General features: G+C 43.2%; 1 protein-coding gene and 2 long non-coding RNA genes across 16 annotated transcripts; all 3 read right to left on the reverse strand.

The window, feature by feature from the left end:
- Positions 1-843: 843 nt before the first annotated feature.
- LOC103639227 (uncharacterized) lies at positions 844-3,486 on the reverse strand. The gene is made up of 2 exons (XR_559320.3): positions 3,114-3,486; positions 844-1,330 (listed from the first exon to the last, which is right to left on the reverse strand). It is a non-coding gene; the product is annotated as an uncharacterized lncRNA (long non-coding RNA).
- Positions 3,487-15,413: 11,927 nt separating this feature from the next.
- On the reverse strand, positions 15,414-25,210 carry LOC100217147 (uncharacterized). 14 transcript variants are annotated; one of them, XM_035962102.1, is made up of 7 exons: positions 22,541-22,685; positions 22,336-22,414; positions 16,346-16,405; positions 16,184-16,231; positions 16,020-16,076; positions 15,812-15,881; positions 15,414-15,688 (listed from the first exon to the last, which is right to left on the reverse strand). In XM_035962102.1, exons 1-6 carry the CDS (start codon positions 22,648-22,650, stop codon positions 15,828-15,830), a joined length of 408 nt encoding a protein of 135 aa, XP_035817995.1. In that variant the 5' UTR covers positions 22,651-22,685; the 3' UTR covers positions 15,414-15,688; positions 15,812-15,827. The 14 variants fall into 14 exon arrangements, with proteins under 14 accessions (XP_035817995.1, XP_035817994.1, XP_020399099.1 ...); XM_035962101.1 differs by having other exon boundaries at positions 22,336-22,432; positions 22,541-22,683; XM_020543510.3 differs by having other exon boundaries at positions 16,020-16,073; positions 16,184-16,405; positions 22,336-22,432; positions 22,541-22,690.
- On the reverse strand, positions 23,985-25,096 carry LOC112694719 (uncharacterized). Its single transcript, NR_157344.1, has 2 exons — positions 24,850-25,096; positions 23,985-24,478 (listed from the first exon to the last, which is right to left on the reverse strand). It is a non-coding gene; the product is annotated as an uncharacterized lncRNA (long non-coding RNA).
- Positions 25,211-26,050: the final 840 nt, after the last annotated feature.

Below are 26,050 nucleotides of genomic sequence, written 5' to 3' on the forward strand. Positions count from 1 at the left end.
TTCTGATGTCATTAAGCCTGAAGCGTTCGACGGCGCTAGCTTTAAGCGCTGGCAGATTAAGACTCGCATGTGGCTCACTGACCTAAAATTATTTTGGGTAGTGACGTCGGCTGTTCCCGAGGCTGCATTAGATAATGCTGATGATGCAGCGAAGGCCGCCGCACTTGCGGAGAAGGCCAAGTGGGACGAAGCAAATGAGGCATGCTTGTCTCGTCTGCTGAACGTCTTGTCGAACCGCTTATTTGACGTGTACTCTGGTTTTACCTCCGCTAAGGGTCTATGGACTGAATTTGAGAACGAGTTCTCTGAAGTTGACAATGGCAATGAGTCATTCACAACGGAAAACTACCTCAACTATAAAATGGTTGAGGGAAGGTCTGTTATGGAACAGCTACAGGAGATTCAACTCCTTGTTAGGGACTTGGTCCAATATGGCTGCGTCCTACCAGACAGTTTTCAGGTGAATGCAATACTGCACTACACCAAAATAGTATACTTCCTACAGCCTAAACCCTAGGAAGTTAGCCCTAAACTCTAGGAAGTTAGCTAAACTCTCGGAAGTTAAGCCATCCCGTCGGAAGTTTGGCTCTCGGAAATTTTTTGTCGGAAGTTAGCTTAACTTCCTAGAACCCTCTAGGAAGTTAGCTAACTTCCTACAGCCAAAGAAGCCTCTCGGAAGTTAGTAGGTTCTCGAAAATTAGTAGCTTCACGCCGTCAACGCCGTCAGCTGACTAACTTCCTACGGCTGACTATAGCCCTAGGATGTTAATTGGACCAACATTAAAAATGTTTTTATTTTTATTTTACACCACATTCCACAACATAACAAATATATAAACAACTATATCACAACATATTTTCACATAAAACATCTCACACACAATCACATAACAATATTTAAATCTATAGTCTCATCAATTACACCACAAAAGTCTCATCTATAGCCATAAGACACATCTCATCCAGTCATAATAAGAGATAATATCTCATACATAGTCGTGTTGGAAGTTCTCGCATAGCTTCAAGAAGTTCTCGCACAGCTTCGTCTTGTAGTTGCTGCTCGTGCCCCCCGGACCACTGCCTCGGCCTCCTCCTGCTGGCGCCACAGCAGAAGATGGATTTTTCGCTGGCATGCTTGCGCTGATGGTTGCGATGAGATCACGCAACAAGTCGCTGGCTTGCTTGATCTGGTCAAAATTGCCTTCCAGCTCGATGTTCTTTAGGTTGTGGTTAGACTCGTGGTCGCGGATGGATAGCTTGACGCTTGTAACTCTGCTTAGTGTTGACCCCACCCTTGTCGATTATGCCACCGGCCAGAGAGGCGTCCAAACTGATCTTTCAATATATGAGATAAAATAAAATACACAAACATCTAAATCGTATATTCAGGCATATTAGAGTAACAATATAAACAAAGCATAATACCATATAATAAAATGATATTTGAATCTACTCTTACAAATACTTCGAACACTAAAAAAGAATTTCCATTTAATTCAAACACCACCTTGTAACATGTCTATACTAAATGCACCAAAGCAAGAGTGGAATGAACATTGATATGTATGGTACTCATCTAACATCTTAATTAAGTAACCAGAGGGGAAAAGGCAAGTTGATCTAGTGAGATATATTGAAACAGAGAAGCTTATATATCACGATTTAGTGTTACTATTCAAGTATTCCATATATCTTTGGCATATAAAATGAAACTTCCAGATAATTGATTTGTTGTAAGAAGAGTGAAAAAAGATACAGGTTACCGTTCTGATGTTATTTCGGGTAGGTTAAGACTATAACCTGAAAAACTTGGTGCAAGGCTTTGATTTGCTTGATAGACCAGTTTGAAATGACTCTGTGTCTGTAGCATAAAATTAATTACATTTTCTCATGCGTTAGAAGTTTGCATTGTAGTTATCCTACAGAAAATAGTTATTATACAGTCGAAAAAAGATTGATAAGGTTTCTACACAGATAAATACCATGTGTCTGCATGTTTCTTCTTGTTCATTGAACTGATGAACTGCCAAATTGAATTTTTATTAATATTCAAGATCCACAAGGTGGCTTCATTCCCATATATGCTTCAGATTACTATTTCTTCCGTAAAAAACTGTCTCTTTTTAACAGAATACATCTACAACTGTCTGTTTTTAACAAAATACATGTAAATGATGTTTCCAGACTTTTAGTTCTAGAACTAATTTTACTGTACCAAAATTGTCGTGAGGCACATACAAGTTGGGAGATTTCTCCTTGCTGGTTGAACTGGTGAATTGTCCAATTACATCGATCAAGATTCAAGAGGCAAAAGGTGCTTTGACTTCCATATATGCTTCAAATTACCATTTCTTCTCTAAATAACTTTCCTCTTTTCAACAACATACATCTAGATGAGCCCCATACTATTACACTATCTGAACTCTACTATGAGTATTAAACTATTTTTACTACATTACTATTTTATGAGGCACGTAGTCCTAACTATATTTGGGAACACGCAGGCTTTGTCACCATTATGTACTTACTTAGTACTAATGTTTTTACTTAAGAGGGGTAAGTTTCTCAAATAAGAATATGTTATTGTGCTCCTTACCTGTTAGCACTGGTGAAGTTTTTTATCAGTAGCTAGAAAAAATGTGTATAGCTTCTGCATAGGTAGCAGATATAATTGTGATACATTCCTTCAGATTTCATTGTATTCTTTTGATCCATCTTCAAGCCACATACAACGCTAGCCTTTAAGGTCCAAGTGAGTAGTCAAAGTTAAGAGAGTAACAGACTAACAGCCTAAGTATAGAGGGGGTTCAATTTTGGTGGCAGTAAGCTATCATTCCACCAATCCACGCATCACTTGAAGCAAGCAAGAAAATCTCTAACCCTCCAGGCCCCACTACCAGTCCCCTACCACAAACACCCCGGATGTGCATCTCATTGCGCGCATAAGCATAATCAAACGACCAACCAGAACACTCTCGCTCTGCTCCCATGGTACACATGTAAATCCAGTCGACGAAACACTTCTCGCAAGGAGCGAGGGCAACCAACATCAAGTAGAACCAAAACAATCGAGGCGGATAGCGGACAGGACTAGTGGGATAGCGATGCCTCACCTTTGTAGCGCTTCCCGGCGGCTGCAGCCCCGTTCGTCGTCTCCGGCCAGGACCTCTTTCAGGCCGTGACGATTCCCTCCATGCCCAGCCTAGCCTCGCGTCCGGCTGTAGAGGCGCACCGGAACCCTAGCCCCCCGATCTGATTCGCTACGAGGTCGGGAGCAGAGAAGTGAAGGAAGACTGCTAGGTTGCTGTTTGGTTTCTTTATCAAAAACGGAGATTGGGTCTTGGGCCTCGATGAAGCAGGGCGGTGGCGGCCGACATCTTCGAGTTGGAGAAGAGAGCGACGGGTGTTGGAGAAGAAAGGATGAACGATGGAAAGATAACGTTAAATTCGTAGATTAGGATAAAAAATATTACTTCCTAGAGTAAATTCATAGGAAGTTACTTAACTTCCTAGAGGTTGTACATATACTCTAGAAAGTTAGCGGCTCGTTTGACTGGTCAAAAGCTAAAAGATAACTTCCTAGAGTAGGTCGTAGGAAGTTAGCTGGGGCAGCTAACTTCCTAGAGAAGGTCGTAGGAAGTTAGAAGGGACGGCTAACTTCCTAGAGAAGGGCGTAGAAAGTTAGCAGCTCCTGCTAACTTCTTAGAGTATGCCGTAGGAAGTTAGCGACTTGTTTGACCACACGCGGTAGTCGGCATGTGAAAGCTAACTTCCTACAACTTTTATAAAATACCGTAGGAAGTTATGTTTATTTCCTAGAGCTACCAGTTGCCTCTCGGAAGTTATTTATTTCCTACTGTTTGTTATAAAAGCTGTAGGAAGTTAAAAAACCGTAGGAAGTGTATGATTTTGGTGTAGTGCTGGCAAAGCTCTCACCTTCTTGGCGAGACTTTGTGACTTCACGCCGCCACATGAAGAAGCAAATGACTCTCACTGAGTTGTCAGCTGCGATTAATGTGGAAGAGCGTGCAAGGTCCAGTAACAAGCCATCCCAGCAACTCCAGGCTCACGTTGTTGAGAAGGGTGGAGATAGAAAATTCCAGAAGAAGAAGAAGAACTCTCCACAGAAGAATATGAACCAACCTAAGTCCAAAAAGATGAAGAAGAAAAAGGAGGACTTTATCTGCTACGTTTGTGGTGTCTCCGGGCATACAGCTCGGAGGTGCAAACTTAGGAAGGGAAAAGGTCCTCCACCTCAGCGCAAAGAAGGGAACGTGGTGGTTAACTCCACCCCAGGGTATGCACCTCAGGCCTTTATGGCAAGTCCATCAGATGACTGGTGGATGGATTCCGGTGCTACTGTTCATATTTGTGCTGATCGATCCATGTTCTCTTCATTCTAGGGATACAACAGCGCACCAGTCTTGATGGGAAATGGTGTTCCGGCAGCAGTTCGAGGTACTGGACAGGTCTACCTGAAGTTAACTTCAGGAAAGACGCTCGTGCTGAAGGACGTACTCTATGTGCCATCGATGAGCCGGAACCTCATTTCAGTGTCGCTGCTATGTCGACAGGGTCTCAAATTAGTGTTTGAGTCTAATAAAGTGGTCCTGTCTAAGTTTGGTACTTTTGTTGGAAAGTCATATGAGTCAGGCGGTTTGTTCCGTCTTTCTGTTTTGAATAATCATTCTTCTTACCATGTTAATGTGGTCTGTAATAACGATTCCATTAATAATATATGGCATTCTCGTTTGTGTCATGTGAATTTTGAGGCCATTAAGAGATTAAGTGACATGTCTTTAATTCCTGAATATAAACATGTTAAAGGTGTAAAATGTGGTATTTGTGTGCAAGCCAAGCAGCCTAGAAAACCGTTTCATACGGTTGAAGGCAGAAGTACTACTCCTTTAGAACTAATTCACTCAGATATCTGTGAGATGAATGGTATAATCACAAAAGGCGGTAAAAGATACTTTCTTACCTTGATAGATGATGCTACCAGGTTCTGTTATATTTACTTTCTTAGAACTAAAGATGAGGCACTAGAACACTTTAAGATCTATAAGACTGAAGTTGAAAACCAGTTAGACAAGAAAATTAAAAGGCTGCGTCTGATAGAGGAGGTGAATACCTTTCCAACCTTTTTGATGAGTACTGCAAAGAGTGTGGAATCATTCATGAAACCACCGCTCCATATTCACCTCAGTCAAATGGGGTAGCTGAAAGGAAGAACCGAACGGTGTGTGACTTAGCTAACGCTTTGTTGCAAAGTTCGGGGATGCCTGACATATGGTGGGGCGAGGCAGTACTCACAGTATGCTATGTCCTGAACAGGGTGCCGCCTCGCAACCGTGAGGCCACACCCTATGAAGGATTTAAAGGAAGGAAGCCAGATCTTTCGCATCTTTGGACTTGGGGTTGCCTTGCAAAGGTGAATGTCCCGTTGCCGAAGAAGAGAAAGCTAGGCCCTGAGACCGTAGACTGTTTATGCACATAACAGTGCAGCTTATAGATTTCTAGTGGTCCATTCTGAGACAAGCGAAATCGCTGTAAATGTAATAATGGAGTCTCGGGATGTGACATTCTTTGAGAGCATCTTCCCTATGCGGGATAAGGAAGTAGTAGCCCCAGATGGTCCATCTCGGACATATTCTCTGCCCTCGAGTGTCAATGACCAGACTCCAGATTTGGAGTTAAGGAGGAGTAAGAGACAAAGGACTGAAAAGTCTCTGGGTGATGATTATATTATCTATCTAGTGGATGAAAAACCACGCTCTCTCACAGAGGCATATACATCTTCGGATGCAGAGTACTGGAGGGAGGCTGTCCGTAGCGAGATGGATTCCATCATCTCGAACGGAACTTGGGAGATAATTGATCTCCCAGCTGGTTGCAAGCCTGTGGGCTGTAAATGGATCTTTAGGAGGAAGAGGAGACCTGATGGTACTATTGAAAAGTACAAGGCCCGTCTTGTGGCTAAGGGTTTTACTCAAAAGAAAGAGGAGGATTATTTTGATACTTATTCTCCGGTGGCTCGATTGCCCACAATCCGTGTGCTTTTAGCGCTGGCAGCTGCGTATAAACTTCTTGTTCATCAAATGGACGTAAAGACAGCATTCCTAAATGGAGAGCTGGAAGAGGAAATTTATATGCAACAACCAGAAGGATTTGTGGTTAAAGGACAAGAGAGCAAAGTGTGTCGCTTGATTAAATCCTTATACGGTCTTAAGCAAGCTCCCAGACAATGGCATGAGAAGTTTAATAATACTCTGACCACTGCCGGGTTTTGTGTTAACGAAGCCGACAAGTGTGTGTATTCTCGCTTCTCTGGGGGCAAAGGTGTCATCATGTGTTTATACGTTGATGACATATTGATATTTGGGACCGATTTGGAGGCTATCATGGAGACAAAAATATTCCTCTCCAAGAACTTTGATATGAAGGACTTGGGTGAAGCTGATGTAATATTGAACATCAAGCTGATAAAGGGTGAGGATGGGATTACTTTGTCACAATCCCATTATGTGGAAAAGGTCCTGACTCGCTTTGGACATATGGACTGTAAACCAGTCACCACGCCCTATGATCCATCCTACACGCTCAGTAAATATGAAGGCGAGCCTGTGAACCAGCTACTATATTCGCAGATCATCGGATCTCTCATGTACCTGAGCAGTGCAACTAGACCAGATATCTCATATGCAGTATGCAGACTGGCTCGTTATTCGGCCAGTCCAGGAGATAGACACTGGGTAGCCTTGTACAGAGTGCTTCGGTATTTGAAGGGAGCGATGAATCTTGGTATTAAATATACCGGATTTCCGTCAGTACTTGAAGGATTCAGTGATGCAAACTGGATCTCTGACTCGGATCAAATGAAGTCTACAAGTGGCTATGTGTTCACTTTAGCTGGTGGGGCCGTGTCATGGAGATCGTCTAAACAATCAGTGTCGACACGTTCCACCAAGGAGGCTGAATTAGTTGCACTTGATTCAGCAGCATTGGAGGCTGAATGGTTGAGAGACCTGTTGTCAGACCTTCCAATGTTAGCAAAGTCGATACCGGCTGTCCTAGTATATTGTGACAACACTTCTATGTTGCTGAAAGTGAATAGTAGAAAGGACAACCAAAAATCCTCGAGGCATATCAGAAGACGACTTGATTCATGTCGGCATGCTAGAGAGACGGGTGTAATAACCGTAGATTACATCAAGTCTGAAAGGAACCTTGCTGATCCTTTCACCAAAGGACTGGCTCAAAAGCCAATCCAAGCAGCGTGCATGGGAATGGGACTCGTACCCTGTTAGCGGTTTCAACTGCGGATAACTGTCCTGTGTGACCGGAGATCCCGAGATCCAGGCTCCAGGAAACGAAGCACTGTGAAACCAAGAGCACAAAAGACAAAGAGTCTCATTAGCTGCTGTGCTCTGTCTGTATGGCAGGTTGAGCGATATGCTGTTAATGAAGTCAATGCTATATGCAGGGAAATTGTCCTACAAAATTTCTTTAATGATTTCACCTATACGAGCTGACTGTGGGGTCGCAGTCCGGGAGAGAATGGGGTTTTCTCTCTAGTGAGTTCATGAATAGATATTAAAGGGCATTACCGTAACGCCCTGCCCCGTAAGAGAAGCAGATAATCTGTCTAGTACTATGTGCCTTTTGTGCAAAGATTCTCACACTAGGGTTTGTGGATCAAGGCGTAGTCCTCCGCTTACTCGTGCAGGGTTGGAGTACACTGGGATAGGCTTTGTTTCAAACCTAACAAGTACCTCTGCCGAAAAGTAGTATATAAACAGCACGGGAGCTCAATGACATTGATCAGAAAATAAAAGTAAAAATGGTGGGGATTGTTATCCATTTTATGGTTTTTCACTTTATTAAAAAAAAATGGGCCAGCCTGGTGGGCCGCTACAAGGCCTGCTGGCCGAGCAGCCCACCAGGAACGCACGTGTCTAGGGTTGGAAATGCCAGAAAAGAATGGCTCACGCAGAGAGGTGGGGTCTGGCCGATGTGTGGAGTCTGGCCGAAGGGCGGCGGCGGCTGGAAACAGTTCTGCATCCTTCGACGAAACTTTCGAGCGCTGATGCTGATCCGTCTGCCTCTTCCCCTTCTTGTCTCCATAAAAGGCATGGGCGGTAAATCCTCTGGTGTTTCACCCTGGAAACGTGAGGCTCTCTGTTCTCTCTTTCTTCCACCATTTCAGTCGCGATTTTGGATCGATTCTATCGTTCCTGGTGTACTTGTGTTGAGCGAGCCGTTGGTGATTGGAAGTGGAAGAAAGTGGAGCTGCGCTCGTGTATTTCTTGCGCTCTGTTACTGTATTATAGCACCTGTGCGGTGCTGTTCTGATCTGATCTCTGTCCACTGTGGCCTGGTGCTTGGGCTCCCTGCTGCGCGGTGTTCATCTTCTCGGGCTGGTGCCGTGGACGTCACCCTCGGCTCTGGCAGCGGCTCTAGTATCTCCGTCAACCTCCCGCCGTGCAGGCCCGGACGTGGGCGGCGGAATTGGTTTTCTGGGACAGAACTTCGTGTTCGCTGAGCTGGTCTTCCCACGTAGATTTTCTACGTGCTGTGAGTTACCCATTATCTCACTTTATTTACTGTTTAATTTTGTGCAATCTGCTAGTATTAAATACTTGGGTGTGATTGCACTGTTGTGGGCGGATTTGTGTGCTCGATGATGATAGCGGTGTAGTGAGACAACGTGACAGTCTGGGTTTTAGTGTATTATCATTTTCAGCATTGATATTATTTGTGCCTAATTAAATCTTTTTTGTTGAGGCTGTTTACCTGTGTTAAATTCTGTTAATTTATTTAGTACACAGCTCCTTTATATCAGTATTTATATTTGATTATTAGGCTTATTACATCTGATCTAAAACCCTTATTTGGTAAGATAGGACTGTCACGTTAGTCGAGGATCTCTGATCACCTTTTAGCGTTGGAGGGCTGTTTATTACAGCAACCCGCTATTTTGAGAGCAATAGTTTAAGATAAACAATCATGTTTATTGGTTTAATCTGCCTTCTTCATCTGCAAGCCATGTTTAATTATAAAATGGACCTGAGATGCTATTTTACATGTTTACATGTTCTAGAATTGCTACTGTTCATTGCTGCAATAATTATATATGACATTTGTCTGAGTTATATGCTTGTTTTATTCGGAATTAGAATATTTAATTTATTTAAATATGAAGGAAGCATGTCACTTATTTCTCTAATTTTACAATTGCCACAAAGCCTTGTCAATTATGAAAGGAATAAGATGGAAAATGATTGGTTGCATCATATAATGGTATGTTGTATAGAGCAATATATATTTGCAAGTTATTCAAAGTGATGATATTTTACAACATTTTTCAAGAATTGAAGAGCCGGATTGGAAAGGAACCTCCAAAAAGTTCAACTGGCAGATTTTGTGCTCAACTACCATTTTTTGCATTCACTGTTTATATTGTCACATTGTATCTCTCATTTATTGCAAATGTTTAACTCGCAATGTGTAGGTTCAAATTCACGTTCTAATGTTGACGACACTATTAGAGGCGAGGAAGAAACCGATCACCTTTACCTAGGTACTTTTATCTTTTTATCAAGTATATTGTATTTTTATAGGTGTTGAATTCAGATAAATATCATTTTAGTCTATATTTATGGTATATTATGGTTTTAGTGGTATATTTAGCTGTATAATATGTTTGAGATATTTTTAAAGTGATCTTTAAATTTTATATAGTGATATATAGGGACAATTTTACGGAGGTCCGCCACTGGCTATGACACAGCTGGTCAGCTGCCTAACAGTGTTGGCAGGTGGAGTGGAGCTCGTCCTCGTGTTCCCACCCGAGACCCGACCCCATGCGTTGGCATGCATGTTTGCGCAAGCAGTGTAGCTGTAAGGATTTTGGATGGACGCACCTCAGAAGGCCACAAGTCTGGTAAGCAGGCTCGCGCACGACGACGACGATCTCCATCTGTCTCCACATGCAGCAGGACGCTACAGTGCGTGCAACAGCAGCAGAGGTTTGTTCATGCCAAAGCCAGCAAACTACAAAAAGGCCGTTGCTAGCTTGGCTTACATTCACATGCTGGTTCTTGGTAGTAGTTTTAATTTGCTCGGAGAAAATTAATCAAAGAGTCTGGGTAGCAGAGGTTAAAAGTCTGCAGTCCATCAACAAGCACGCACAGTGACTGATCGACTATTCGACGCTAGCTCTGCTAGCTGGCTTCCTGTGATATATCTCACTGCACCTATATAGGCTGCGGCGTCAATCAGCTCGCAACACGTAGACGTGTGCCAACCTGCCTGATCTCGACAAGTTCGACGATGGGTCCATGATCTTGTCCCCTTCCTTTTTGTTGCCACCACGTCCCTGGATCCTTAAACCTCACTTTCAACTGTAAAGCTGGTTCCATGATACTGCTGGGTCTCACTGCTTTAATGGGCCACATACGCGCCAACTTTCTCAAACATACGCTGATCGATATCGACGCACACATGTACTCCCCCCACTCTTTGCATGCATATGGCTAGCTGAACGACTTGCATCTGGATCCGCCAACGCGCGGCTGCCAAAACGCGCGTGCATGCCATTATTGCCAGCCACTCTAGGTAATTACCAAGAACAAGACCTCTGAAAAAAGATGGAACTAACCGATCGAGATCTTATCTCAACGACCATCATTACGTTTTTATTAAAGATGGCGCGATCGATCCGATATCGTAGTAACTTACTAGCTAATCAGTGTCTCACCCAAAGGCAAAGGCAAAAGTGATGATGTTGGGATTGATAGATTAGCAGGTCAATCATGGAATGATGTTGCTAGTCAATTACAAGCCAATTAGGAAGGGCATGAGATTAACATGATGAATTCATGGCTAGCTCGCTCCTATCAACAATGCCTTGCGTTGCGTTGTGAATAAAAGTATAAAACAAAGCCGATAGTCATGTCTACGACTCTTTTCTCTACTCCCTCGACCTGTTTGTTTTAGAGGGTGTTTGAATGCACTAGAGTTAATAGTTAGCTGCTAAATTAGCTAAAGACATCAAATTGGTCTAACAAATAGCTCAACTATTAGATATATACTTTTAGCAAATTAGCTAATAATTAGCTAGGTGTTTGTTTGCTAGCTAATTTCACTATCAATTTTTTAGCCAACTACCTACTAGCTCTAGTGCATTCAAACACCCCCATAATAGTCATATTAAGTTAAGTTTGACCAATCATATAGAAAAAAGTTGATATTTATACCATCAAATTAATATCAAGATACATTACGTAATATTTTTTTCCATAATTTATTTTTTGATGTGATAGATGTGTTTATTCTTCTTTATATACAAATTTACTGTTTACGTACGTTAGAATAGCATAGTTTGACTTATAGGCCATCTCCAACGGACATGTATATGGACGTGCAAAACACTGTAGATTGTACCGTTTACAGAGTGTGGTTTGAAATAGGGAGTGATATAGAGAGTGAGATAGAGAGACGGTTGAAGAATGCCTTAGAACAAACTTAGGTCCCTTATATTAGGGGTAGTTGGAATTGAAGAAGACTTTTAAATGACTCATCTTAAACATGAGTGAGTTAGTTTTAAAATGCCATGGGGGCAGGTATGAGCTGGCTGGAATTAAAGAGGCTCATAGGTGGTAAGACATGAGATCTTTTTGACAACATGGCAGAGCTAGCTAGCTAGCAAAAGCCACAAGTTCCAAAGATGAAAGGCAGCGAGAGTAGTGTGTGTGTGTGTGAGAGAGAAAGCATGGTGCTGGTCCTGCACTCCTGCTCCTGCAAGGAGCCAAGGACTCCTGTTCGCAGCTGTGTCCAGATCTGGATTGATGCAATGGTATGACAATACTGAAAGGCACTCACTCACTCACTCATTCACAGATAGATAGATTCCTGCTTACCAGGACAGAGCAAAAACACATGAAAGAATGGAACGCATGCTCGTACTCCTATATAGTAGCATGTACTATATGTTTGTAGACCAGTAGCAGATGGTCGCTGTGGTCAGGTAGACAAACTGTACATGTGAAAAAGCAGGCAAATGTACGTAGATAGTGGGGGCTGCTAGCTAGCTTGTAGTATATATATATATATTGCATTGTGTCCACGACAGCAGCTAAAAAGCTTGCGAAATGCATGCAAACGGAACACTGCAGTGACCTAGCGACGGCTTTTGTCTCTGTGCCCCGCTGGCTGCAGCTCAGGGTCCAGATCAAAAGGTCTTGCAGCTGCAGGTTGCATCATGTTCACGGGAGTTGTTCCTTAGTGGCGTGCTCTTTGCCTACTGTGCTTGTGTGTAGTAGAGCCATGCTAGACCTCGACAACCAGATCAGCACGCGTGCGGTTGTGACCGGCTGAGACATCGGTAAGAGGATCACGGCGATCCGAGAGCTAGCGATTAAACTAAAGACATATACCTAGGAATACATAGGTAGAGGAAAAAAACCCTATTATGTCTGGTTCGGTACAAGAGAATGGAAAGTGTCCATAGGGGAGAAAATCTATTGCTATTCAATTTTGTATAACAAGATATTTCCTTCCTCATGTATTCCCTTCAATTACTGTATCATCTGGTTTGATGACAAGAGAATTGGAGGGAATTGAGAGGAAATAAAATCCCTAGCTATTCAATTTTCAAATAGCAATGGATTTCCTTCCCCTCAATCCTCTATAATTCCATTTCCACCAAACCACCTCTTAGTGTTGGCTTGGTCAAATTCGATTTGATCAAGACACTAAATTAGACATCTTATCTGCTTTCTGATTAAGAGCGTAACAATGTATTGATTGTGGCTATATTTCTACCACATGTATTTATAACCATTACAACAACACACAGAAGAAGGAAGAAAGTCAAACCCTAAACCCAATTTTAAAGTAATAGACAATATAACAAAACTCCTAAAGTTATACTGCATTAATGAACCTTACTCTTATAACAATAAATCAATTGTTACTGTCAAATACATTGACCTTAAGTATTATGTTGTAAAGTACAGAGTCTAGGGTCACACAATTGGACTTTTTAGCATATAAACATAAAGGATTCACGCGCTAAATGGTTTCCACCCAATATGTTTAGAAAATATGCATGTAGTCGACATGAGTTTATGATTCTAGATTAAGATGTTATCAATGTAACCATCTCCCTTAAAAATAAGTTTTCTACTTTAAGGCAGAATGATGTACTATGCCTGTTGTGTTCATTAAGATACAGCTGGTTGCTGAAATGAGTTGACCTAAGTTGAGAATTATAAGTTAACAAATTAAGTTTTAAGTATAAGGAAGTAAGTATGAGATTAAGGCTTTGTTTGGAATAGCTTCAGCTTCAAGAAATTTGGTGGAGCAGGTCATTAAGTGCTCTAGAAAATCATAGAGTTGAAGCTGTAAGCCTTTAGAAGATATTTAGATAAGTTATTTTATTTATTATTTAGATTAAAAATATTTTTTAAACTATTTAAATTGATATTATAAACTACAGCTCCAAAAACACTCCTTAAACGGGCGAATATTATGAACTATTTAAATTTATATTATAAACATTCCCTAAATGGGCAAATATTGGGTTGATCTTGTTGAAGTATATAAATGGACTTCCAACCTTTTCCCAAAAAGTTTAAGTTTTTGGGTTCTATTAGTTAGTTCATCCACTCTAACATGGTATTAGAGTGAGATGTCACGAATTCGAATCCTAAGAGAGGCTTAATTTATATCTCCACTCATTTATTTCCATGTTTAAGAGTGTGTTTGATTTGACTTTTGCCTCCTAAAAACCAAAAGCCAAAACAAAGGCCCGAACCAAAAAGAAGCTTTTTCCATAAGTCTAAATTCTCGTAGTGCAAAATTGAAAAGGTTCTTTGGACCTGCTTTTAGCGGATTTCGAATGGAACTATGCAAATATATATGGACAAACTTTTAGAGGCTTCCATCAAACGATTTTTAGTTTTTTAAACTCTCTGCCACAACAACTTTTTTTTTACAGATCATAGTCCACGACATCTTTTTCATAGTCACAACCCAACCAAACAGACCCCAAATGAATTGTCTACCTTTTCCAACAGCTTAAGCTTTTGAGTTTGAACTGGTTAGTGCATTCACTCTAACAGATCTTGTTTGTCTCGGTTAAGAGATTGAGTCGAACACCTTATCCGTGCCCTAATCTGGAGCGCAACAACTTTTTGGTTGCGACTTCTTTTCACGTCGCATATATAAAAACAAGAAAAGGACTAGCAGGCGAATCAACTTTCGTCGTTTCACTGAATACACACAAGATTTCATAAGTGTTTAGTTCCGAAGTCAGTTTGGATGGAACGACTCCGTCCCTAAAAACGGCTCAGTCCGAGAGAGTTTGGAAGTCAAATGGTTTAATATTTAAGCATAATTTTCTATTTTTACACGAACTATATATATATATATATATATATATATATATATATATATATATATATATATATATATATATATATATATATATATATATATATATATATATATATATATATATATATATATATATATATATCACACACACCGAAAGACGCCAGCAACAGTACTAAGCTTTCATGCGAAATTACCGAGGAACTTTTGGGCCCATGGAATTCGATCTAGATTTTTTAAGAGTTTCAGGACAGTGCCCCATCTTTGAATATCCGCTGATCAATGATCAAAACACAAGTCCAGTTTAACCAACTGGTCATGGCAAATCCTGAATCCCGTTGTTAGGTGATTACTACCGGCAAACCTTTTCTTATCGCGGGTGCAATCTTAACGTTCTGTGGGTTGCACTCTAGTAATAAAGTCTACATGTGAGCGTATTTGACTCATCAGAAACAAGGCGAGTGCAATTGTCTGGGTAATGGGATTAAGAAACTAACGTGTCATGTTTGGTTCACGAAATGTAACGTAAATATTAATAACAATAATTTATATTTTAATATCGGCAGTGACAAGTTTGAATAAAACGATATTCATTTATAGTGTGGTATCATATTAATGTTAGAGTTAAATAAACATGATTTAATTACTGCCGTGAACCAAATGGCATCTAAGGGGTGTTTGTTTGGGATTAGGGAGATTATAATTTCAAACAAACACCCACCAAGTCTCTAAATTACTAACAAATTTCCTCAATGGTAGATTATGTCTCTCGTGAAATTCGGTAATCCGTGATACGCGATTTTGTTTGCGGGAGGAAGCTCATAAAATCATTTTTTGTGGAACCAGATATAGATTGTACGTGCAGTAACAGTAGGCGTTGGGCTGAAAGCTGGTAGGCCGAGTACAGACAGTGGATGTGGCCACGGCAAGCTGACGGCCTGCGTAAGCATTGCAGGGCCGTGACCGAATGCAGGGCTTCTGTTCCCTAGAAGAAAGCCACAAACCCCGCGGACAAAGAAACAAAATTTCTAATGCCCGCATTTTTGGGAGGCAAAATCTCTCGTCCACTCTCTTGTGTAGTTCATTCGAACACCAAGTGCCATGCCAAACTTAAAGCCAGATAATTGATAACGAACTGATAAAGACACAATAGGTGCTGCAATGCAACGGCCAACAAGCCAGATTGCATCTCGGATTCGTCCCTACCACGGTTTCCGACCAGCTAGACATTTATGTGAGCTCGGCCTCGGCGTCCTCCCTCCCTCACCTCCGAGCAGCTGCAACGCGTAGCCTGCACACGTTTATTACACGCAAGGACGGACACGGTCATGTCGGTGCGGCGTCTTTTGCACTTGCACATAGCTCTGCTGATGCCGTTGAGCTGTGCAGGTTTCAGGTGCAGCTTCAAGCTTACCATGGGTCCGGTCGTCTCAACCGGAAGCGCAGGTGGGCTTGCGAGGGGGCAGCTGGTGGTGAGGCGTTCTCTGGCCAGCGAGAGGAACAGAACGTCAGTAAGTTCAGTGCTGGAGGAACCACAGCACACGAGTTCATTCACGTGGCGTTTCCCATCAGAGGCAGCCATTAGTTGAACTTGAACCGAGTGGTGTAGCGGTCCAACCGACCTTCAGCTTGGGCTTCAGAGACTCGACGGTGGCCCTCGTGCTACTGTTCGCAGCCTGCTGCAAGAACACAAGCCAAAAGGACGGAGCACACGGTTGTTAGAGATGATGGTCCGGGGGGCCTGAGCTCTGAAACATACATGCGCGGTTCATGAGCTCTCTCTGACCTTGCCCAGCACCCAGTCTGCAGAGTCGAAGTAGGCGCGCTCGTGGTCCTGCATTCGCACAGCACACACGCAGGAGCGACGTGAGTGAGTGGGAGTGATCATCAGAGCTTCTAACAATCTAGCTAGGCATTCGTGTTCTTTGGTCCAAACATCATCAGCCACCTTGGATATCAAAGGCTTCTTCTTGGGTGCGATTCCTCCGTACTTCTTCTCCCCGCATGCCTGCAAAAAAACGGATCAAGACGTCGCAGTTCACAAACTTGTGCCGAATCCTGCGCCAAACCCCCGAATTATGAATCTGCCCTCCGGAGAGAGAGAGTCGACTTCTGAAGCTGTGCCCAGCTCTTCCAGATAGGGGAAAGGGTCCGATGAATGCTAGCTTATCCGTTTGTTCACGGGTCAGGCCATCATCCGGCACAGATACAGACGCTTCTGATCTAGTGGACTGACATGACGAAACTACCTTTCTGACCACTCCGGTTAATCATAATTTCACAGCTGAAAGTACTGCGCCAGTGCGCCCCGCGCTGACAAAAAAACAAGCGTCCCTTTCGACCCCTCGCTCGACCAATAGATCATCCCAGGAAACGATATGCCTCTGGCCCGGCCGGCTGGCCTAAGCATGTGACCGATCTACATCTACCGACGGCGACCCCTGAACAAAGCCACGAAAACGACAGGGTTCCACCGGCGCTATAGATGTACATGAGGCACGGGCCCGTTAACCCGGCCCGAGGCCCTTTTTTTGGCCCGGTTCGCGCCCGGCCCGGCACGTATGGGATGGGCCCGGGCTGGCATGGCCCAGTGGAGCAGGCCGTGCTGGCCAGGCACGTGGGCCGGCACGGCACGGCCTGCTCCACGCGGACAGCCCGGTTGGGGCCCGTAGCCGACGCCGTGGCCCTTACCTCCTCGCCTCCTCGCCCCATGGGGCCCACCTCTCAGTCCCTCCGCTCGCACTCGCATTCGCACTCGCACCCTGCTCCCTCTCTCTCTCCCGACTCGGCGGCGATTGACTTGGCGATTGGCGATTCCCCTCCGACGCCTCCGTCGCGGCGCCGCCCCTGTCCAGCGACCTCGGCTCCCGTCCCCGACGCCGGTGACCTCGATCCACCAGCTCCTCTCTAACCCTAACCCCTCTCCCCTATCCAATCCCCTCTCTCTCGGTGAACTATGTGAGTTCGTGTTGTCGTCTCGTCCTCCCCTCCGGCCCTTCCCAGCTCGCCGTCGTCTCTAATCGGTCTCTGTCTGTCGTGTGTCGTCTGGGTGGCCCTCGTGTTCTCCGGCATCGGGCTCCGGTAGCACAGGTAAACCCTAACCCTAACCCTAGATCTTTCGTAAACCCTAACCCTAACTGTATAATGTTTTGCTCTTTTGTAGGTCAGTTGCTGATGCCTCGTCTTCCTCCTCTGGGGTAGATCGGGCACGGCGACTGCGTGCTCCGTTGAGGGACGGTGCTGGAGATCGGCCGTCCGCGGTGAAGGTCACCATGGCGGATGATGACGATGTCAATCCGGTCACCGGCAACGACGACCTTCGCGCGGCAGGGCTTGTCCCAGATGACGAAGACGACATCCAGGCTGACGCTGCTGCTTTGCTCGGTATCGATCTAACCTCTGCTCCTGTCGATCTAAGTTCTAATCCGACCAACGCTGGTGGAGGGCCTGCTACGGCCACCGATACTCCGGTCGGCTCCACCAGCACCGATGGTGGTACTGGTACCTCATCTGTTGGTAAGCGTAAATCTACTGTCTGGGTTGATTTTGATGAGGTATTTGAGAAAGTTAATGGGTCCAATGTTCGAATTGCTGCTATTTGTAGAATGTGTAAGACTCGTTTATCTGCTAGATCTTCTGCTGGTACTGGGCATTTGCTTAGACACCAGAAAGCTTGTAGGAAGAAGGTTGATCACGCTGCTAGGGTCCAGTCTAGGCTTGCTTTCAATCCTGATGGTTCTCTACACAATTGGGAATATGATCCTATTTTTGCTCGAACTGAGTTGTGTCGTCTGATTGCTAGGCTTGACCTTCCATTAGGTATTGGTGAGTCACAGGCCTGGGAGGATTATATTGCCCGTGCTCATAACCCCAGGTTTACCAAAGTGTCTAGACAGACCACCACTAGAGACCTTCTGAAGCTTTTCACTGAACGACGTAATGTGCTTATCAATTCTGTGTTGCCTGCTACTTCTTCGGTTGCATTAACCTCAGATATTTGGTCTGGTAATGCTAAGGAGGACTACATTAGTGTTGTCTGTCATTATGTTAATGCTGATTGGGAATTACAGAAAAAGGTCATTGGTCTTAGGCTTATTGAGGTTAGACATACTGGTCAAAATATTGCTGAAAGAATTGGTGTTGTGGTTGAGGAGTTTTGTCTGGTTGACAAGATTTTCTCTCTCACTCTAGACAATGCTTCTTCTAATTCAAAGGCTATGGATACATTGACACCTTTGTTTGCTGGTTATTTGGGTCCTGATCCTTCTTCTAACTACACTCTTATGCATCAACGTTGTGCTTGTCATATCATTAATCTCATTGTTAAATCTGGAATGAAGAGACTGAAACCTTTTTTGGAAGATTTTAGAACTGCAATTAATTTCTTAAATGCTTCTAATTCTAGAATAGCAACATTTAAAGAGTACTGCTTAGCAAGGGGTGTTAGACCCAGAAAATTTGGCTTGGATATGGATGTTAGATGGAATTCTACTTATTTGATGCTTAAACACTTGGTCCCATACAAAACTGTTTTTTCTGTCTTCATCAATTCACATTATGAGTCACAATTATTGCCTCCTAATCATTGGTATGTTGCTGAGAAGATTTTAGAGTTTCTAGAACTGTACTATGACTCTACTTTTGTTCTGTCTGGTGTTTATTATCCAACTAGTCCACTAGTTCTTCACCATATTCTGGAAATTGCATCTCATTTGAAAGCATGTGAAAGAGATTTAAATCTTAGAACTATTGTGTTTCCAATGCAACTTAAATTCCTTAAATACTGGAGTGACATACCTTTGCTATATTCATATGCATTCATTCTGGACCCTAGAGCTAAGATGAGAGGTTTTTTAATGTGTTGCATTTACTTGGAGAGTGCACTGGGTGTGAGTACAGTACATATTATGCTGATGTCAAAAATGAATTGTATAAACTGTTTACTAAATATGAGACTAAGTTTGGTGCAGTTAGGGCTCAAAGGGCTGCTCAGCCTTCTATTCATACAGGTAAAAGAAAACAAGCTTGGGGAAGAATATTTGGAGATTCCAGTTCAGGTGTTGTTGGTCCTCCCCCTAGCTCTACCCCTTCTGCTTCATCTTCATCTGCTATTTGTGAGCTCTCGGCCTACTTAGATAGTGACAATGTCACTTCTTATGAGGATGATTTTGATATACTTCTCTGGTGGCGTGACCACAAGCTAACATATCCAGTTTTATCCATAATGGCAAGGGATATTATGTCTGTTCCTGTATCTACTGTCTCTTCGGAGTCTTGTTTCAGTTATACAGGGAGGATAATCGAGGAGCGACGACGACGCTTATTGCCTGAGAATGTGGAGATGCTGACTTGCTTAAAAGATTGGGAATTAGGAGAAAAGAGAGAACAACATGCTGTTGACAATCCAGAGCTTGAGGACTCATTCCAGAATTTATTTCTTGATGAAGATGAACCTGTTGCTGCTTAGTTGTAGTCTTCTAGACTGTGATGTGGTCATCTGACATGTGCTTTCACTGCTTTGTCATTGAGTGATTGTGAGAGAGTCATTTTGTATTGTAATATACATTTGTAACAGATACAAACTTAGTGATTAAACTTTGAGCTGGCTGCACTCTTTTTTCCTTTCTAGGGTTTCTCACAAGGGTGAGTTTTACCTAGAAAGGTTTTTAATGAGGCAGCATTGCACAAAACAGCTCATTTATTATATTTGTCTATATTTTGTGCTGTTTTTTTAACTTTGGTTAAATTTCTCTATGTTTTCTGCTGTTTGGGATCTCTGACGGGCTGGTGCTGGCACGACCCGTTTTTTTGAGCGTGCCTAGCGGGCTGGCCCGACACTTAAAGTGGCCCAGAGGGTCGTGCCTGGGCCAACGGCCAGGCACGTGGGCTCTCTAGGCACGACCCGTTAAGCCCGTGTGTCCGGGCCGGCCCGTTGGCTGATGGGCCGTGCTTCCCCGGGCCCGTGTCGGGTCGTGCCGGGCCGGCCTGTTGGCCATCTATAACCGGCGCCGGCCTGCTCGCTGCTCATGCGTAATCCATGCAGATGCGGCTGCAAAGCTGCTGACCCTCCGAGTAGGGGTGGGCATTTTAAAACCGAAAACCGAACCCGAACCCGAACCGAACCCGAATAGACCGAATTATTGGTCTATTCGGGTTTTCGGGTTCGGGTTCGGTTCCTATATGTGCTATATTTCGGGTTATGGGTTCGGGTTCGGTTCCTAACCTATAAAACCCGAATAGACCTAATAACCCGAAATATAAAAAAGCTCTTAATATGTGATGGTATTATTATATGATTTATGAACTTATTAGCTAGAAATAATGATATCATCTAAACGATAGTATATATATCTTTGTATGCTAATTTTTATAGTCACTTGTTGTAGTAATAGTACTTTCAATTAATTATTCATTGTCTATATTTTAACAAAATATACTAGTCTCTCTACAATTCGGGTCTATTCGGTGGACCGAATAGACCGAACCAAAATTGTGAGTCTATTCGGGTTCGGTTCCTAAAATATTTTTAGAAATTTCGGTTCTCATTTTTCAGAACCCGAAATTTCACAAACCCGAATAGACCGAACCGAATTACCCTAATAGACCGAATGCCCAGCCCTACCTCCGAGTGAGATGAGAATCTCAGAGGGTCAGCTTCGGCTACCGGTCCATCCATCGTCGGCAGGACCGAGGCCACATCTCGTCATGCATGGGCATGGCTGCTCTGCTCAGGGAACCTCTCAAGTTTCAGTCAGTCGATAGATTCTTGGGCCCAAGAACTACAGGTCGCGTAAAGTTCACTTCCGCTCATTCCTCCACTGACGTTACTAAACAATGGTCCTGGTGCGCGTGGTCAGCAACAGCATGCAGTCTCGCTCCGTAGGCATAATCTATAGCGGTGTTAGTGCTAAGATAGTGCAGGATCTTTAGATGCGTTGTTAGGCGCCGAGGATAAGTGCAGCTTGATCTGCAGTACACGCGTTAGGTGTTGAGTAGTAATTACCTTCTTCTTTTCGGTGGCGGTTACACAGACCGGACGGTTTTCGGTTGATGTTTGTTTCGTAAAAGAAAACTGCTGACGAACTTTCGTCATTGGAAAGTGAGCACCGACGGCTAAGAGGGTGTTTGGTTTCTAGGGACTAATGTTTAGTCCCTTTATTTTATTCCTTTTTAGTGTATAAATTGCTAAATATAGAAACTAAAATAAAGTTTTAGTTTCTATAATTGGTAATTTTGGAACTAAAATAGAATAAAATCTAGGGACTAAACATTAGTCCCTAGAAACCAAACACCCCCTAAGGCCTTGTTCGTTTGCGTCGAATTGCACCCGGAATCGTTCCGGCTAATCAAAGTTTATATAAATTAGAGAAGCAATCCGGCCGGGAATTGTTCCAACCCACCAATCCGACACAAACGAACAAGGCCTAAGATGTTTGTTTTGTAGAAGAAACTGAAGTCCTTAATGGGCAAACACTAAAACCCTCTCCTCTCCGTTTTCTTAATCTGCCTGTCGGTTTTCCGTTTTCAGGCCGATCCCTAAAGGAGCCTGGCTTTCAAAACTGGACTTGGTGAAGCCAGTAAGAGTTCCTTCGATGTATAATAAATATGTATCAAAATTGAGACATTCCATTGCTCTGGGCTCTGCAAAACTCCAACTCTATCGGTGCATGTACTAAGTTATGTTCCAATGAAAGCTACCCCACCAAAAAAAGTTCGTTTTGAGGCTAATAATCCAGAAATTAATCAAAGCAGGGCAGTATTGATCCAAGTAGTCAGGTTACTCAGGTAGGGGAAATGAACAAGGCATGCATATACAATGCATGTGCAGCAAGCAAGTAACAACTGATGATGGATAACATGTGAACTGCAACCTCTAGCCTTGATTCCTTTTCTTGGGCCAAGAATCATGCCAGTTCACAGAAACTATGCACAAATTACCTCTTCCTCCATGGACGCCGATGACTTGGCTCCATCACGGCCTGCCATCTCTTCCTCCTCTTGTCTCCCTCGTCCGCTGCTGCTAGAACGAAGCGCTCTGTAAACGTTTCAGTGGCTCAAGAGGAGGGAAACAAACGAGTTAAGAAGGTGACAGGAACAATCGGCATGGGAGAAGAGGGGCGTTGGGCAGTCTTTGAAGCAGGACCTTGTGGCGCTCTCTGCAGGTGGAGGGAGGCGAGGGGCGAGGAGAATCCAGGCGCGTGTGCTGAGAGGGGCAAGCCTGTTTCTGTTTATATAGAGCTCGTGTACGGCCATACGAGGAGGAGAGATCACACACAGCTGGGGCAACAGCACAGGATGGGATCGCCTGCCTTCTCCCTCCGAACCCGAAGGTAGGAGTGCCCAGTTAGCTGCTCTCCACCGTTAAAGGAATCGAACGGTTGGCAGCAGATTGACAGTATTTCTCTGCTTTGATGCTGGAACAGAATAAATCAAGTATACATACACATAAACAAGGCCAATAAATTGGGATCAAACTAGTTCATTCCAGCAGCAAGTATGGAGTTGAAACCATTTAAATAAACAAAAAAAATAGTACCAAGATTTAATTGAAACTAAATGCAGGCTGAGATTGACTGCATGCTCGTATTTTTATCTCCAAAAGATATATAGAACAATAATACATTTAGTTCAAAATACAGCAAGACATTTAGTTCTAGTTTTAGCTCGTGGCCGTTTACAAGATGACTTATTTTACCTTATTTTCCGCTGACCCTCTCTTGCACAAATAAATCTAAATGATGTCACTATTCCAACAGATTTTCTTTTGTTTGCATATCTCTTTTTAACCTCAAAACCGTGTTACTCCATATGTATTACAAAACTTCCAAGACTCTACCTCATCCTGAAACTTCATGCCAATTTCAGGCACCATAACAGGAAGTACGCCATGTCTAAAACATCAAGAGCAGGGTCTCAATTTTCCTTATGAGCAATAAAACAATAGAAGAACAACAAACATGAGAGTTCTATCTTTGACATGCTGCCTCCGGGATCATCTCCTACCTCTCCATTCTTAACAAGAGGTGTATATTGTCTAAAAACAGATAACAAGCTAGCAGTTTGCACAATATTATTGTTCTTCGTAAACTATCAAAAATCAGAAGAAGAATAAGTATGGGTGTTGTATTATTTGCCTTTTGTCTTCTTGATAATTCTTGTTCGGATCTTCTTCCATTAGGGATGTTATATCTCAATGTGAGAGAGAGAAAAGGAAGAAGAGATGATGCTCAGGTTGCAGAATGGAGGTTTCTGGTGCCAAAACAGAGCAAGGAGGCATTTTCCCTCCATACGGCAATAAATGCAGGTCGTTTCCCTCCACTTCGTCTGTTTCCCGCGGCATCATGTTTCGATTCATCCAACCTTTAGAGGGCGAAGGCAGACGATCCCAATCCAACAGCACAGACTCCATGCATAATCGCATATGGGTCCTAGTCGACACGGAGGATCCTCATCCCGCAAGAATGCTACAGTTAGGCCCCATTAAATTCAAGGGTATTCAATGAATATCCATTATTTTTTGCAAAAAAATTTCGATATATACATGTATGTAGTGTATATACATGGAAATAGAAAATCAATCAAATAAATGAAGAAATTCTGCTAATTTGAACCAAAATATCTCCTTCCTACATCTCATACCTAACTAGCTCAATAGATTCTCGTGGCCCATGTGGCCATGAGACCCAACGAAGTGACAAAGTCCACCTTATTACCTCATAGCAAAAAATCTCTAAACTATATTGTAGTCGCACCACGACAGAGCCACCAAAGCGCCAGCCGCCAAGTCATGGTCGTGTCTTGCCGCCCCATGTGCCCACATGGAGACACTAGCACTTTTGTCGCGCCACCGCGTCATCGCTAGGTGCCCATACCTAACTGGCTAATTGTTGTCGTCGCGTTGCACCTGACCTCATTGCTGTACCGACCGTCGTCTGAGGCTTCGATCCGTCGCAGTCAGGGCACCATCACGTGCAAGTACAAACCGCCATGGGGCAGGGTCCCATCATGTCAATGTCCAAGCTCGCCTGGCTGGTGGCCACCCGATCGTGACCTCTCCTGCTTGACCGCTTCCAGTACTTGGCTGCAGGTGAAGCCAGTAAGAGTTCCTTCGATGTATAATAATTGTGTATCAAAATTGAGACATTCCATTGCTCTGGGCTCTGCAAAACTCCAACTCTATCGATGCGTGTACTAAGTTAAGTTCCAATGAAAACTACCCCACCAAAAAAAGTTCGTTTTGAGGCTAATAATCCAGAAATTAATCAAAGCAGGGCAGTATTGATCCAAGTAGTCAGGTAGGGGAAATGAACAAGGCATGCATATACAATGCATGTGCAGCAAGCAAGTAACAACTGATGATGGATAACATGTGAACTGCAACCTCTAGCCTAGCTTGATTCCTTTTCTTCGGCCAAGAATCATGCCAGTTCACAGAAACTATGCACAAATTACCTCTTCCTCCATGGACGCCGATGACTTGGCTCCATCACAGCCTGCCATCTCTTCCTCCTCTTGTCTCCCTTGTCCGCTACTGCTAGAACGAAGCGCTCTGTAAACGTTTCAGTGGCTCAAGAGGAGGGAAACAAACGAGTTAAGAAGGTGACAGGAATAATCGGCATGAGAGAAGAGGGGGCGTTGGGCAGTCTTTGAAGCAGGACCTTGTGGCGCTCTCTGCAGTTGGAGGGAGGCGAGGGGCGAGGAGAATCCAGGCGCGTGTGCTGAGAGGGGCAAGCCTGTTTCTGTTTATATAGAGGGCCATACGAGGAGGAGAGATCACACACAGCTGGGGCAACAGCACAGGATGGGATCGCCTGCCTTCTCCCTCCGAAGGTAGGAGTGCGCAGTTAGCTGCTCTCCACCGTTAGGCTGTCTCCAGCAGCGTTCTCTAAATTCCATCCCCTAAAAGAATATTCCCTGTACTTTACAACACACTCTAAAAGATTCTATCCTCTATATCTTCTCAGTCTCCAGCAACGTACTCTAAATTTGGTCCTCTAAAGCTACAGTGTTAACAGACTTTCTTTTTTCCTATTGATTTAGTTTTTTTGTTTTGTTTGCATTACACGCTATAACATTAAAAAATGATGCGCAACATAGTATATTTAATTAATTTTTAATTACTATTTTCCAAAATAAAATGTGAGTAACATAATAATATTTTTTTTTCAAATAGTAAATATTAATTACCACTCAAAGTCGTTTCTATATCTAGAGGGTTACTTAAACTACTTCATTTATCCATTGTTACTATATTCAATAATACATATTTGCGAACGAATAAATAGTATGCAAAAAAATATCTAAGACATATTAGTTAAAATTTAAGTTCTTAAAGACGATCTGAAGTTGTAGAACTAGATTTTAAATATATTATTCTTTTTTCTATGCTATTTTCACGACAAAACAAACTTGCAGATATTTAGAGAAAACAAAATCTGAACGAGAGCGAGCGCGAGAAGCCAGACTGTGAGCGCGAGAGGCCAGTTTGACGCGGATAGCGTATGCTCCAGATTTGGCGGTTGCTAGAGGCATACTCTATTTTACAGGACCTGTTAGCGGTTGTTGCTGGAGGGCTACCGGACGGTAGAAAACGCTATATATACCGTAGCGGACCACTTACAGTCTGTTGCTGGAGGCTGCCTTAAAGGCCAAT

The sequence above is a fragment of the Zea mays genome, chromosome 9 (assembly GCF_902167145.1).
Source record: "Zea mays cultivar B73 chromosome 9, Zm-B73-REFERENCE-NAM-5.0, whole genome shotgun sequence".
In the NCBI taxonomy this organism is placed as follows: Eukaryota; Viridiplantae; Streptophyta; class Magnoliopsida; order Poales; family Poaceae; genus Zea; species Zea mays.